Genomic DNA, 12,870 nt, shown 5'->3' with positions numbered 1-12,870 from the left:
AGCTGTGAAAATAATTAGTATCCGATGTATTTACTAAGAAGAAGAAAAAAAAAAACACCTTGTGCATAAGATAAATGAGGAATTTCTTTAAAAAAGAAAACCTGTCCTGTCTTTTCAGTACCCAAGAAATCCTTATTTTCTGTTGTCAAATTTAGTCTCAAAAACAAGAATGAGGTAAGTCATAGGTCATGACGGCTTGGAAGGAGAAAAGGCGACACTGCATTTTCTTTCTCCTTTAAGATATTCTGTGGCTTTGAAGAAATGCAATTGATTTGATGGATTGAGAAATCTTGGTAGTGAATGCAAACTGTTTGTATGTAAATACTTGAGAGCCAGACCAGTGTGGTCTGTGATCATGTGCTTGGTGTTGGATGTGGAGCAAAGTAGGATCAACCAGGTTTGATCCTTCACCACATCCAGTATGAGGCAGATAGCGGTGTCCCATCCTCCAGACAGCAAACTTGATCCTCAGAGATTCTCAGTGCCTTGGTGCTGGAGCTACAGACATTTTCTGAGTTTCTAGGTTCTCTCCACCACATAGCATCAAGATGGTAGGAAGGAAGACCCCCTCCATTTGCAAACCCAGAGCAAAGATGCCTGTTTTTGCAGTCCATTTTGAAAATAGGATCCCCAACTCTGTGCCTCTTGGTAGGCTCATATTATTTCCTTGGAATCTTTAACACTTTGTGTTTCCTGATTCACTCCTCAAAATATTTAGTGAGCATCTACCGTGTGCTGACTGTGCTAGGTGCTGGTGAGCAGGGAATGCCCCCTGGCAGGACACCCATAAAACCTAATTTTGATGGATAGTTGCATTCAACCCACATTTTCTTAGGAAAAAAAAAAGAAAAAAGCTTTTCTCTTAATTGCCAATAGGCAGTTTTTCTCAAGGTTAAATCTGAAGCCTATCTTGCATGCTTTTTGTATTATTAATTATGATTATTATTTTCAGGATATTTCTTTTTACATTTTTCATACTTACTGTTAACACAGACCCCCTCCCCCCCAAATTCCTGACCTACATTGTGGCACTTCCTGACTTTTATGTGTCCTAATTCTTTTCAGGATGCACGCACTTCCAGGACCTTGTCACACACCCACATACACTTCCAAGTTCAGGTGAATAACATCCTCAGTGATGATAATATGAAAGCCCTCTAAGTCTGTTTAGGTGCTGTGCACTGATTGCTGTTTCTCAAGTTGGCTGATAACATAAAACCATCTTTTTATACCTCAAGGTTGTTGGCGATAGTGAAAACACAGCAAAGTGTCTTTTTGAGAAAAAGATGTCTTTTTTCTGTCCAAATTCAGAGAGCTGTTCACCTCCTGCTCTTTGTTAATGACCTTGTTATTTTGTTGTCCGTTAGTTATTTCCCTGCAATCCCTCCACTTCCCCTAGATCTGTAAGTTATGGCATAGAGTTTTGGTAAATCTCATGGAACTTTAAGACAAAGAAAAGCTTTTGTGCTGGTGAGTGGAAGCACTCCTGCCTTTTCTCAGGCGTGGTCATCCCCTCTCCCCCAAGTGCAACTTTATAAACATTCATGCATAAATAGACCCCCTTTGTAGGGTCTGGGTCAGGCTGGGTGGCTTTGCTGCTACTGCATTTTGCTCAGGCCTGTGCATGTTAGTTGCATGCCCCCCTTCACGCTGGGCCAGTGCTGAGCTGCCTCTGGATTTTGCCTCCTAGTTACTGCAGTGTGTGACATGCACAATCTGCCACAGTCACAGTAAGGGCCCAAGCTACAGTATAGCACTTTTATGTCTGTATGGTTTTTCTGCTTTAAAACACATTTTTAAGTCTACTTTTAAGAAAAGATTTTATTTATTTATTCATGAGAGACACAGAGAGAGGCAGGGAGATAGGCAGAGGGAGAAGCAGGCTCCCTGCGGGGAGGCTGATGTGGAACTTGATCCCAGGACCCCGGGATCATGACCTGAACCAAAGGCAGATGCTCAACAACTGAGCCACCGAGATGCCCCTTTCAGTCTACTTATGAGAAGCAGAATGTAAGGTAATTGGATTAGGTAGAAGTATTTCTGATTCTGACTTTCATGAGAACTCCATGTCATTAAATTAATGCTTTTTTTTTTTTTTTTTTTTTAGCAAGGGAGATGTTAATCGTCTCTTTTGGAAGCCATTAAAAATCAGATGGTTGTTTTTTTGTTTTTTCACAGATGACAAAAGTCAGAAGAATGGGTAAATTTCCTTATGTATGTTTCCTACAGACTTGTAGTAGAAGGGACCGAAGAGAAGCCTTTAAATAAATATTCCTGGCAGTTGGGTATTTAGTAGTACTTTCTTAGAGACCTCCCTGCTGTCCTGCCTGAACCTATTTCATGACCATTTTGTAGGACTTAAGTTTTTTTCCAGTATGTAGTATTTATGTGCGGTCATTTAGAAAACCATTTTTTTCTGTGTTATTGTAGATTCAAATACTCTGTTTATAAAATGAATAGAAAAAAGCAATCTGAGAAATAGGCATAATTCATATTACTGGTGAGGTCATCGGCATTACCTGCCACTCAGTAGCCTTGATGTTCAGGTTGCTAGGTTCATATGTAATTTTAATTACATTTTAAATACTAATTAAAATTCTTTCTTTCCCTTGGTGGTATCTTTTAGACCTTATGAAACCTCTCTGAGCTGTGCCCATGCTAATATCTTCAATGGCATTGAACAGTTAATATTTATATATTAATGGAATGAATGTTTAAGAAAAAAAGGCTGAAGGCTTCAGATTCAGAGTCCACAGGGTTTAATTTGAAAAAGTAGTCCTCTCGCGCCGCCTGGTGGTGAGAGGTCACAGCCGTGGAGGGCTTTCCTTCAGGAGCCTCTGAAAGCCCGTTCGCCCTGTATTTATTGCCCCTTCATCAGTTAGACGTAATCGTTTTCTCCAAATCACCTATGTCTAGGAGGGTCTTCCCCAAGGAAGGATGTCTAACTGACATCCCAGTTAAACGGCTGTGCCTGGGTGCTAGGGGACGGCAGGGGCAGTCTACAAACATTTCAGGTGGGAGCATCCCTCTGTGAGCCGGGCTGAGTGATGCTCCGAGGTGGGACCCTGGCCCAGGAGGTGGGGGACAGCTGCGGCATAGGGAGGAGCAGAAAGAGGGGGGTTTGCGGAAAACCCATCAAAAATGTGCACCTTTTCATTGAAATTTGACTGTGTGTAATAGAGCGTGAGGCCAGAAAGTACAAATGCTTCCAGAGAACAAGCTGCATTAGGTTGTGGTTTGATGGGAAAATGGAAATAAGCTATGGATTAGATTGCCTTTATCAGGAAACGTATACACAGGATCCACGAGACTTGGAAACACGTTACCGCCATATTTTTATTCCTGATTTGGGAAGCTGACTCCTTCAGGGGAGTGACTTAAAATTTTTATACTTAGAAATATGTTGGGCAGCCCAGGTAGCTCAGTGGTTTAGCGCCGCCTTTGGCCCAGGGCCTGATCCTGGAGCCTCGGGATCGAGTCCCACATCGGGCTCCCTGCATGGAGCCTGCTTCTCCCTCTGCCTGTGTCTCTACCCCCCACCCTCTCTCTCTCTGTGTCTCTCATGAATAAATAAATAAAATCTTAAAAAAAAGAAATATGTTGAGAAAATTACTGCTTCAGAGGAAGAGTGAATGAAAGCACGTGAGGCTGGTTTTTCAAAAAGAGCGTAAGACACATGACTGATGGGAACACTTGCTGCCGACGCCTGCGGTACTCGGCTCCGACGAGGGAGAGGTGTCAGGAACTTTCTCTAAGTCCTGAGGACCTTTGGAAGATTTTCAGGTGGGATTTTTCTTTTCCTCCTGCCAACAATTTGTCAGCACTCAAGTGTGCCTTTCACTTTAGAAAGTTTTTTCCACCAGCTCGATGACATTGAACACTTTGCTCTCAGGTGGCTTTAGGGGAACAGTTTTAGATTTATAGCGACTTTATAGCACTTAGAGCTCTTTCAGGTTCTTTTTTTTTTTTAAAGATTTTATTTATTTATTCATGAGAGACACACACACACAGAGGCAGAGACACAGGCAGAGGGAGAAGCAGGCTCCATGCAGGGAGCCCGACGTGGGACTCGATCCCGGGTCTCCAGGGTCAGGCCCTGGACCGAAGGTGGTGCTAAACCGCTGAGCCACCCGGGCCGCCCTGCTCTTTCAGGTTCTTGTGTTGAGCGGCAGTCCTTTAGTATTTTGTGAAGAACTCTTGGCAATTCTTTTTTTTCTCACAGGCTGATGTACAAAGTGGAGTTTTGTAGGTCAGGAAGTATCTAGGGTTCTGTACTTTGCAAATGTCCCTCAATCAGACGTATGTGTTGCGTGCCTGCTTGCTCCGCAAGGTCCCCCTGCTAGTTTCATAGTATGCATGATGGGAGCCAGCTTCATGGCAAAACTGAAATTCCAAGAGTTGTGCTAGAATTTACTATGGGCTCGAGTGTCTCAATATTGGGATTTAGCCAAAGGAAATCTGTCCTTGGACATGGAGACTTGGAGAAGGTTCTGTGTTAAGTGCTGTATCTGTGATAGAGTGGTTACATGAAACAATCTTCGTATTATATTTAATTCAAAGAAACGTGGCATACTTTAAATTGACATAGGTACGTTCTTTTAGGAACCTGGGTACATGTCTGGTAGTGCAAAAGAGAATCAGTGTACACATCCTCCTCTTAGGAGAGCGTGTTCAGGGCTCCAGCTGCGTTTTCCCCCTCCTGCCTCTCCTCGGCGGTGGACCGTCAGTGCTGCCATGATGTCAGGCTTCTTGGTGTGGATGGAGCTCCCAGCGGGGCCTCATCACACAGTTTTTCCAGGACCCCATGACACTTCCCACCACTTTCCCAGCAGTGTCGGCATTCAGGAAATGGTCCTGCAGATGCTTGATGGTTGTTGGGCTCAAAGAATTGCTCTTGTGGAATTTTTGGCCGAGTCCCCACATCACCCATTGACTGACTGTGACCCATCATTTGAGATCATTTCCCCATCACTGAATTCTTGGTGAGCTCTGGCTCCAGAAGCAAATTCCTTCATTCCTTCAATCATTTGCAGCTTTGCTTGGAAATCGAAATCTCCAGGCACCAATGACAGAAAAAACAGTTGATCCAGTGTTATGTCCTAACCATGGCTTGCTCTCCCTGTTGCTGCTTTGGCCACAGGCATAATATGCCAGTCAGGTTCCAGTGGTACCCACGGGGCTTTAGACCGGGAAAGGGGCCCCAAATGCCCAGGCACCAAATGTACCACACTTTTAAGTTTCCGGGATGCCTACGCACAGCCCTGCTTCATGCCAGCTGTCCTGTACACTACTGCTTAGTTCATCCATCCACACACCAATTTTATTGAATTCAAAGATTGTGCCAAACACTGTGAATGAATAAAACTATATCCCTGCCTTTAAAGTATTTACTTCTAAGAGGTGGCTACCCAGCCACAAAATCTCTCCAGTTAACATCGCTTGTTGAGTCTGTTCTGCTTTGTAATGGATGAACCCAAGCACACATAGATGACTCTTTGCTCTACAGTCACGTTGCCCTGAGGCAGGGAAACCCAGTGCTCTGGAAACATTTTTGCTTGTGCTTCTGTCCATAGTAAAGGTCCATGGAAATATTTTAGATATGAAAAATTAATTTAAAATTTAACTAAAAAAATGGGATCCCATGCTGGCCGTTGAAATAGGCATAATATGGTCTCTAATAGTAAGACTTGATGACTGCTTAGTCTAGATATATTTTTTGTTAACTTCAGTGTTTGTTGTTGGTGATTATTGAAGCTTCAAAGTTGGAAGCTTCATATTATTTCAATTTCAGCCATCCTGGGAGCTTCATCTGTATTTGGATTTCTGATACAGACAGGATAGGCTAATGGTCTAGCATTTGATTTCCATTATGAACTTGTTTCCTTAAAGCATTTTAAGAGGAAAGGGAATAATTGGTATTAGAATCTTTTGTTCTCGTATTTTATGGGTTTTTTAAAAAGTATGTCCTTGCTTCAGATAATACACATTTTATGTAAAAAATTTAAGTTACTCCATCCATGAAACTCTATTTCATGCCTAATTTAGAATGGCTAATTTTGATGCCAAGATTATTCTCTATGGCTATATTCTTTCGTCTTTTTAATGATGGCAGTTTGGTCTTCCTCTTCAAACTCTGAATTCCATCATTTGAGGATATAGTGGTAATCACTTCTGTTGTTGGTATATAAACTTTTCTTTTTGAATTAGTATAATACAGTGCACTGATGTTGAAGAATAAAGCTGTTATGTGCAATGGCATCAAAACTTTTGTGTAATATTTTACCAACTTGTCTTTTCTTTCCTCCATTGTAAACGTGCATGACTGTGATGAACACTGGCTATGGTTCCATTTCTGCCTGGCACGATTATGTGGCCCCCATGTCCTTCTGGACCTTGCCTTTAACACACCATGGGAACCTGATGACTCAGGGTCCTGTTTCTTAGGGATTTGGACTCCGCACATCCTGCCTTAAGCACCAGTGTATGGGTGGCCACAGTGGTGGTCTTGCTTGTTGCAGCTGCATAGTCTGGTTTGGACATGATGAGCACGGCCAGCTCTGCTCTTCCTGTGGCGGCGGTGGAGATTTGCTGAAAGCTCAGAGGAGTAATTTGGCTTGCATGCAGTGTACACTGTTTGCCAGCTAGCCGTATAGCTGTTTGAATGTTTATCCTGACTGCTGGCTCTGCTCTGGTGCCCATCATACCCTTGGACGGGGCATGGGATATTAGATTATTCATGTGCACTTCTGTCTGAACCGAAGAGTGGGAAAATTAAAAAAATATGTAGGAGATAACAAGAACCATGTTGGTGGAGGAGTCACTTCCTTTTTAGCTACTTAATTTCAAAACTCTAAACTCTTGGGATATATGGATTGCTTAAGTGTTCCGGTGACATTTGGGAAAGAATGTGTTCTTGTGTGCAAGTGAGGACTGGGAATCAGATTTCTGAGTTCTGTTCCCAGCAACATGCGGGGGTCACCCGGTGACATACGACAAAGTCAGTGAAGCGTCAGAATCTGAATGCCCCTATCTGTGAAATGGACATAAAAGGGATAAGTGAATGTTGGCGAACTGTTTAACAGTTTGCTGGGAACCAGCTTGCTCTAGTGACCTAGAAAACCATGGACTGTGGTGCAGGCTGACCTCATTTCTATTTTTGGTTTTAGCGCTGACTCAATGAGAAACTTGTAGAAATCAGCTAATCTGGCTCTCAGCCTCCATGCATTCCATGGTTAAAATGAGAATTATAAAGTCTTATCTGCACTGGGTCTCATAGTGATAGAGCCAAGTACTAATTAAGTACTAAAAATATGACACCAAATGCACTGGAAACTCTTACATTGATGTACCCCTTACATTTGTCATGTTAGGGAGACGCAGTTCAGCGCTCATTTAATTTTTTTAACCAGCTGTTTGCAGTTCACATCTATTCTGTTTTGGGTAGAATTTTCTCACATCCGAGTATTAGGGAGGAGGTCACACAATGATGGAGTGTGGCGTATCTCTATGTTCTCCGCGTTCTGTGGATGTAATACACTCTTACTATTTAAGGTCAAGAATGAATATATTTGAGTAGCTTTCCAGTTGAACAAGTCTTGGTCTGAGAGTCCTTTTCTTCCCAGGTGTCTCAGGCCTTGGGGAGAGGGAGCCAGCATTCCGTGTCAAATCCTATGCCGAGGGCTCTGGGGCTGTCAGCCTCTGCTCTTCTCTGTAGATTTTATGGATGCTGCTGTCCAAGGGGGTGTGCCAAGCTGCAGGGATTAATTTTCTGTAATCCATTTACTATTTTATTATACCCCCTGGAGTTTGTAATAATCTCCTCCACATTTACTTACACGCTGTTTCTGGGCTCTTGACTTCACCTGCAATGAGTCCTGCAGTCCATGCAAGCACAGTAGTTGGAGTCTCAAGCGCAGAACCATATTCTTTTGCGTTTTTGAAAATGTAACAAGCAGTGAATTTGCCAGCAAGTGCCAGGACTGGCTGAGTGGTTCGGAAAGCAGGGCAGCTTCTAGTCCTTGCCCTATCTCCTTCCATCTGTGCCACAGTGCAATGCTTCTCAGTCACCCTTGGTGGTCTGCTTTTTTTGGGGGGGGGGGCAAATGTGGGTGTTATGTCATGTATAGCTTGTCAGTTTATTTTTCCTTTGAGCTAACATAACTGAGGAAGTCCTGGGCGCTATGTTATCTGAAGGACCTTATGCTTCTCAGAGTCAGCTGGCGATGGCTACTTCATCTGGCCCTTTGTATCTAAGGAAAGTTAAGTCCACATGCTGTAAAGAAAATAGGTTTTCCTGATTTTGTATTGTGATGGTGGGTAATTTTATGTTGGCAGTCTAACTATGGTGGCCTTCCTGAGATACCGCATAATCAGGTCACAGGCTCTCCAATGCCTCTGGGAGAAATTCTGTTTTCAGGGTCAGTGGACACCACTTTTCTCCATGCTCTCATGCTTATTGAATTGTTGCTTAGTTTCTTGGGCTCACAGAGCCTCGATCAACCTCATTGCCATCCAGGTTGGGGCTCAGGACTGAGCCTTTTTGGACTCTCCCTTTTTCCTTTTTGAGTGTATTACAGCCATGCGTGTGTATTCAGGTGTACAGCCACCTGAATAGAAATATTTTTAAAATAATGTTCCTTATGTTTTTTGCTCCATGAGGGTAGAGACTACAATTAAACTTGGATCATACCTTTGCAAGAAACACTTAAAGGATGCTTTTGAGCCCGTCATCAGATTGCGTATTGTCTGCATCTCATGCTCAAGCTTGCCCCTTGAGCTCTCTCTACACACCTTCCGGGATCCAAAGGAGAAACTTGACTGTCCATCTGCTTACCGAGTCTTAGTGCTGTGCCTGCTGGTAGTAAGATCCCATTCTTTGAATGAGAGCTCCATCAATTCAGTGAAAAAAAAAAAAACCCAAGTATTCATTATTTTATTTACCCAATAAACTGTTTAGCATTTAGCATGTAGTATGTAGGAAGCATTGTGCCAGGTGTTGATATGAACACTCCTGTCCTTAGAGAGCTTGGAATGCAGTAGAGAAAAGCCTCCCGAAATAGGAGTTAGTTCGCCGCGCTGGTGTTCAGATGCCCGTATAGATTTGCACGGTGCTGGTTGGCACTGGAGGGGTGAGTACCAATTCATTTCCTCCGATCCAGCCTGCCTTCTGTCTGACCTGCTGCTGCTCCTCTGCAGGGTGAAAGAGGACTCCCAGGGCTGCAAGGTGTCATCGGGTTTCCTGGGATGCAAGGACCCGAGGGACCACATGGGCCACCAGGACAAAAGGTAAGCTTGCCGTGTCATTCGGGGGAGACAGGCGTGAGTTTAAGGTGATCTACATTTGTGTCATGGTGGCATTTCTGTTTGGTTCCAGGGTGATACTGGAGAACCCGGACTGCCTGGAACGAAAGGGACAAGGGTGAGTACAGTCATCACTTGGGTGGATGACAGTATGATGAGGCATGATGCGGTGATGCCTCTGGGAGAGGGCTCTCCCAGTAGTCCTGGGGGGCGTCCCTCACCATCCCTTCTCTGTGCCCCTCTGTCCCCTGCCTCTCTGCCTGGAGCTCTGTGCACCCGTGGCCTGTGTGACCGTGACCACAGATGAGAGCATTAGCCATGGCTCTACCCCCACCCTTGTGGCTGCTGCTCTTGCCCCTGCTTCTCCCATTTGTTCTTCCTCAGGGGTTCTCATGGGTGCTTTCTAATTTGGGGAGGGGAGAAGATGTGTCCACAAGTCATTGAAGGAAAGGGCATCACTTACTATGAGAAGCGATGACATTTCTACAGCCTGCCTTGCTCTGCCTTCTTCACCTTCTACTTTGGTTTTGCTACTTCTGTTCATGGGAAATGTAGAGATGAAGACCTTTGAAAGCACGTTTTGAAAGTGGAAAAGCAGAAAGACGTTGTGAACATCTCACTCTGCTGTCGTTACCCAGTTGGGAGGGACGTTGCTGGCATGCCTGAGCCATTGTTGGGCGGCAGTTAGTGGACACGGCCCCGAGCTCTCTTTGGTGGGGAAGACCTAGAGTTCCACTGGGAATAACTAGGAATAATCATGATTCATCTTAGAAACACTTCTCTCCACCAATTTGACATTTTAATGTAAATTATGTATATTTATGTAACTTATGTTTATTTATATGTATATAGTTTCCGCATATATATTTTGCATACATATTTAATATATATGTGCATATATTAATATATATATTATATATATAAAATAAAATAAACGTATTTTACCTAGAAATCACAAAGTGTGAAGTGAGGACAGTTATTCTGTGAGGGTGCAGCCTTGACTTCAGAAGTAGTTAGAGTCAGCGTCGGATGTAGGACTGCTGCCGTGTGGGCTGTGAACCTCAGCTGCCTGCCCTGCTGAATGCCCTGTGTGCTGAGTGGGGGTGCTGCAGGCAGCAGCTCTGGCACCCTTAGCCGGGTGGGTGCAGTGGGAGTATGTGAGGGTGCCCAGCACTCAGTGCGTTCTCTCATTTCTATCCTTACAGGGACCCCCAGGAGCATCGGGTTACCCTGGAAACCCAGGACTGCCTGTATGTATCTAAAATGCGTGTACTTCCTTAATGAGACATTTGACTGGAGTGACAGCACCATTGAGTGATCCTCTGTGTTGGCTACCTTTTCACTTTATTAATTGCAGGGCATTCCTGGCCAAGACGGCCCCCCCGGTCCTCCAGGTATCCCTGGGTGCAATGGAACAAAGGTAAATTTGGGACAAACACCCCTCCCCCATGTTCAGGCTGCCCAGCATCCCATGTTGAGAAGCAGACAGTGTTGTCCTGTGAGCATGGTTTTAGTTGTCCCAGTTAGAAAGTTACTTGCCTCAGAGCGCTCTTTATTTGAGGAGGAGATATAGTTTCCTCATATTTAACATTCAAGAAAGACGTAATCATGCCTTGCTTTTTTGTGGACTCTTATCCTGCAGTTGCTTTAAACAGTAAATTTCTCATCAGTCATCTGTTACGAAAGCAAATAAGAAAATGCTATTATTAATCCTTGTCCCCATGAATTATATTCTCGAATAGAGTTCTTCTATCACGAAGTAGAACTGAGCAATATGGCTGGTAACAGATAATTTTTAGAAAATGATTTTGAGCAGCAAGTGAAGTCTCTCCGAAGGGGAGGACAGAGTAACTGGTGAGGACACCTGACATGAGGCCTGTGTGCCTTGCACCCGACTGACTCTTTGCTGTCTCCTCAGGGTGAGCCAGGGCCTCTAGGGCCCCCGGGTTTGCCTGGATTCGCTGGAAATCCTGTGAGTATAGCGCTGTCTGCATCAGAATTTCCCTCTTCTGTTGTAATTCCTCTCTTCTGTTCCATTTCCTTTCCTTTCTGTTTCTTGCACTTCTGTCTTAATGCTAATGATGTTTTGGGAGAAACGAAACTGATGCCAACCTTGTCTTTTCCAGGGACCACCGGGGTTACCAGGAATGAAGGTATGTACTTATGCTTGGCTAGGTTCCTTGCAGGAGTCTATGTAAAGCAGGTGCCAGGTCATCTTGATTGACTGATGGCCTGTTCGTATATTCTTCTAAATTCTGCTCTGTTGAAAGAGTGTCTCAGTCATGTGCACAAATTCAAATTTTAGGATGTACACTTGAGACACTGGGTGTAATTTCTGTGTGATTATGGGGGCTGGCATGTCCAGGATCTCCAGGGCAGGGTGGCAGGCTAGAGACCCAGGGAAGAGCCAGAGACCCAGTTCAAAGGCTGCCTGGAGGCAGAATTCTCTCTTCCGTGAGGGCAGTCAGGGGTTTCCCCCCTTTCTTGAGGCCCTCTGCTGATTGGACGAGGCTCACCCACATTACAGAGAATAAGCTACTCTGAGTAGAGGCTACTGATTTTAATGTTTATCTTAGCTTACAAATACCTTCATGGTGACATCCAGACTGGGGCTTAACCAGATATCTGGGAACTGTGGCCTGGCCAAGTAGACACATTTCTGTCACAACCTGCTTTTATAAAAATGCTCATCCCAGGTCTTTTTGTGAAAGATAATCCTTTTTACATGAGAAGGCAAGGCATGGAACCTATGGCCTTGATCTGCACGCTCTCCCCATGTATGTGGGATGGCCACACGCAGGTGCTGTAGCTCCCTTCACTAGCACCTCCACCCCAGTCCAGCGGAGTCGAGCCTGCAGCACCTAATGCCAGTCAGCGATACAGTGGCAGTGAATAGGAGGTGGGCAGTGTGTGTATTCCAAGGGTAGACAGAGCCTAAATCCCAGGTTCCATCATACCTGTAATGCACACCTCTCATTTAACAGGTTCTCAGTTTCTTTACAGAAATATCAGTATTTGTGACTTTCTTTTCTTTCCTTTTTTCATCCCATAGGGAGATCCAGGTGAAATCATTGGCCATGTGCCTGGGACCCTGCTGAAAGGCGAAAGAGGATTTCCTGGACCCCCAGGAACACCAGTAAGCATTTGCTAAGTAACTATAAGCACATGCAGTCTCTCCTTGTTCCTGTTTAATTCTTCTGTTTTCAATGATTTACAGGGCTCGCCGGGACTGCCAGGGTTGCAAGGTCCTGTTGGCCCTCCAGGATTTACTGGACCACCAGTAAGTTTTGGGGGGGAGACCTCATGGAATCTCTCATTGAAAGAACGACTGTTGAGGCATGAAAATAAATCCAGTGTGATGACGGCTTTATGTCGCTATGATCTCTCTTCATCCGGATTGGGAGGATGAGCTGCTTTCTTGAGCAAGTGTTTGGCACTTAAGATGCACCAATTCCAGAGCCGTGGCGGGGGAAGGCTAGCAATGGCAGCACATGCCAAGACATCCCACACAGACAGGGGCTGGGCGGCTGCCAGCGATACTGTGGCCTGAGGAGGCCAAGCTCAGAGGTG

The 12,870-nt window shown here is 44.6% G+C and overlaps 1 protein-coding gene across 4 annotated transcripts in view; it reads left to right on the top strand.

Moving 5' to 3' along the window:
• The window catches only part of COL4A1 (collagen type IV alpha 1 chain), a 138,453-nt gene that overhangs the window by 74,664 nt on the left and 50,919 nt on the right, over positions 1 to 12,870 (top strand). For all 4 annotated transcript variants that reach the window (XR_012002057.1, XM_072761013.1, XM_026008864.2 and 1 more), the window contains exons 3-10: positions 9,196 to 9,285; positions 9,374 to 9,418; positions 10,506 to 10,550; positions 10,658 to 10,720; positions 11,219 to 11,272; positions 11,427 to 11,453; positions 12,353 to 12,436; positions 12,518 to 12,580. Coding sequence is in view for 3 of the 4 variants with exons in the window: in XM_072761013.1 (XP_072617114.1) it covers positions 9,196 to 9,285; positions 9,374 to 9,418; positions 10,506 to 10,550; positions 10,658 to 10,720; positions 11,219 to 11,272; positions 11,427 to 11,453; positions 12,353 to 12,436; positions 12,518 to 12,580 (471 nt within the window). In the remaining variant the exon portion in view is untranslated. The remainder of the gene's footprint in view (positions 1 to 9,195; positions 9,286 to 9,373; positions 9,419 to 10,505; positions 10,551 to 10,657; positions 10,721 to 11,218; positions 11,273 to 11,426; positions 11,454 to 12,352; positions 12,437 to 12,517; positions 12,581 to 12,870) is intronic.

Source organism: Vulpes vulpes, chromosome 6 (assembly GCF_048418805.1).
Source record: "Vulpes vulpes isolate BD-2025 chromosome 6, VulVul3, whole genome shotgun sequence".
NCBI classification, from domain to species: Eukaryota; Metazoa; Chordata; class Mammalia; order Carnivora; family Canidae; genus Vulpes; species Vulpes vulpes.
Note: the sequence above shows the minus strand (reverse complement) of the source record. Positions and strands in the feature narration are given on the sequence as shown.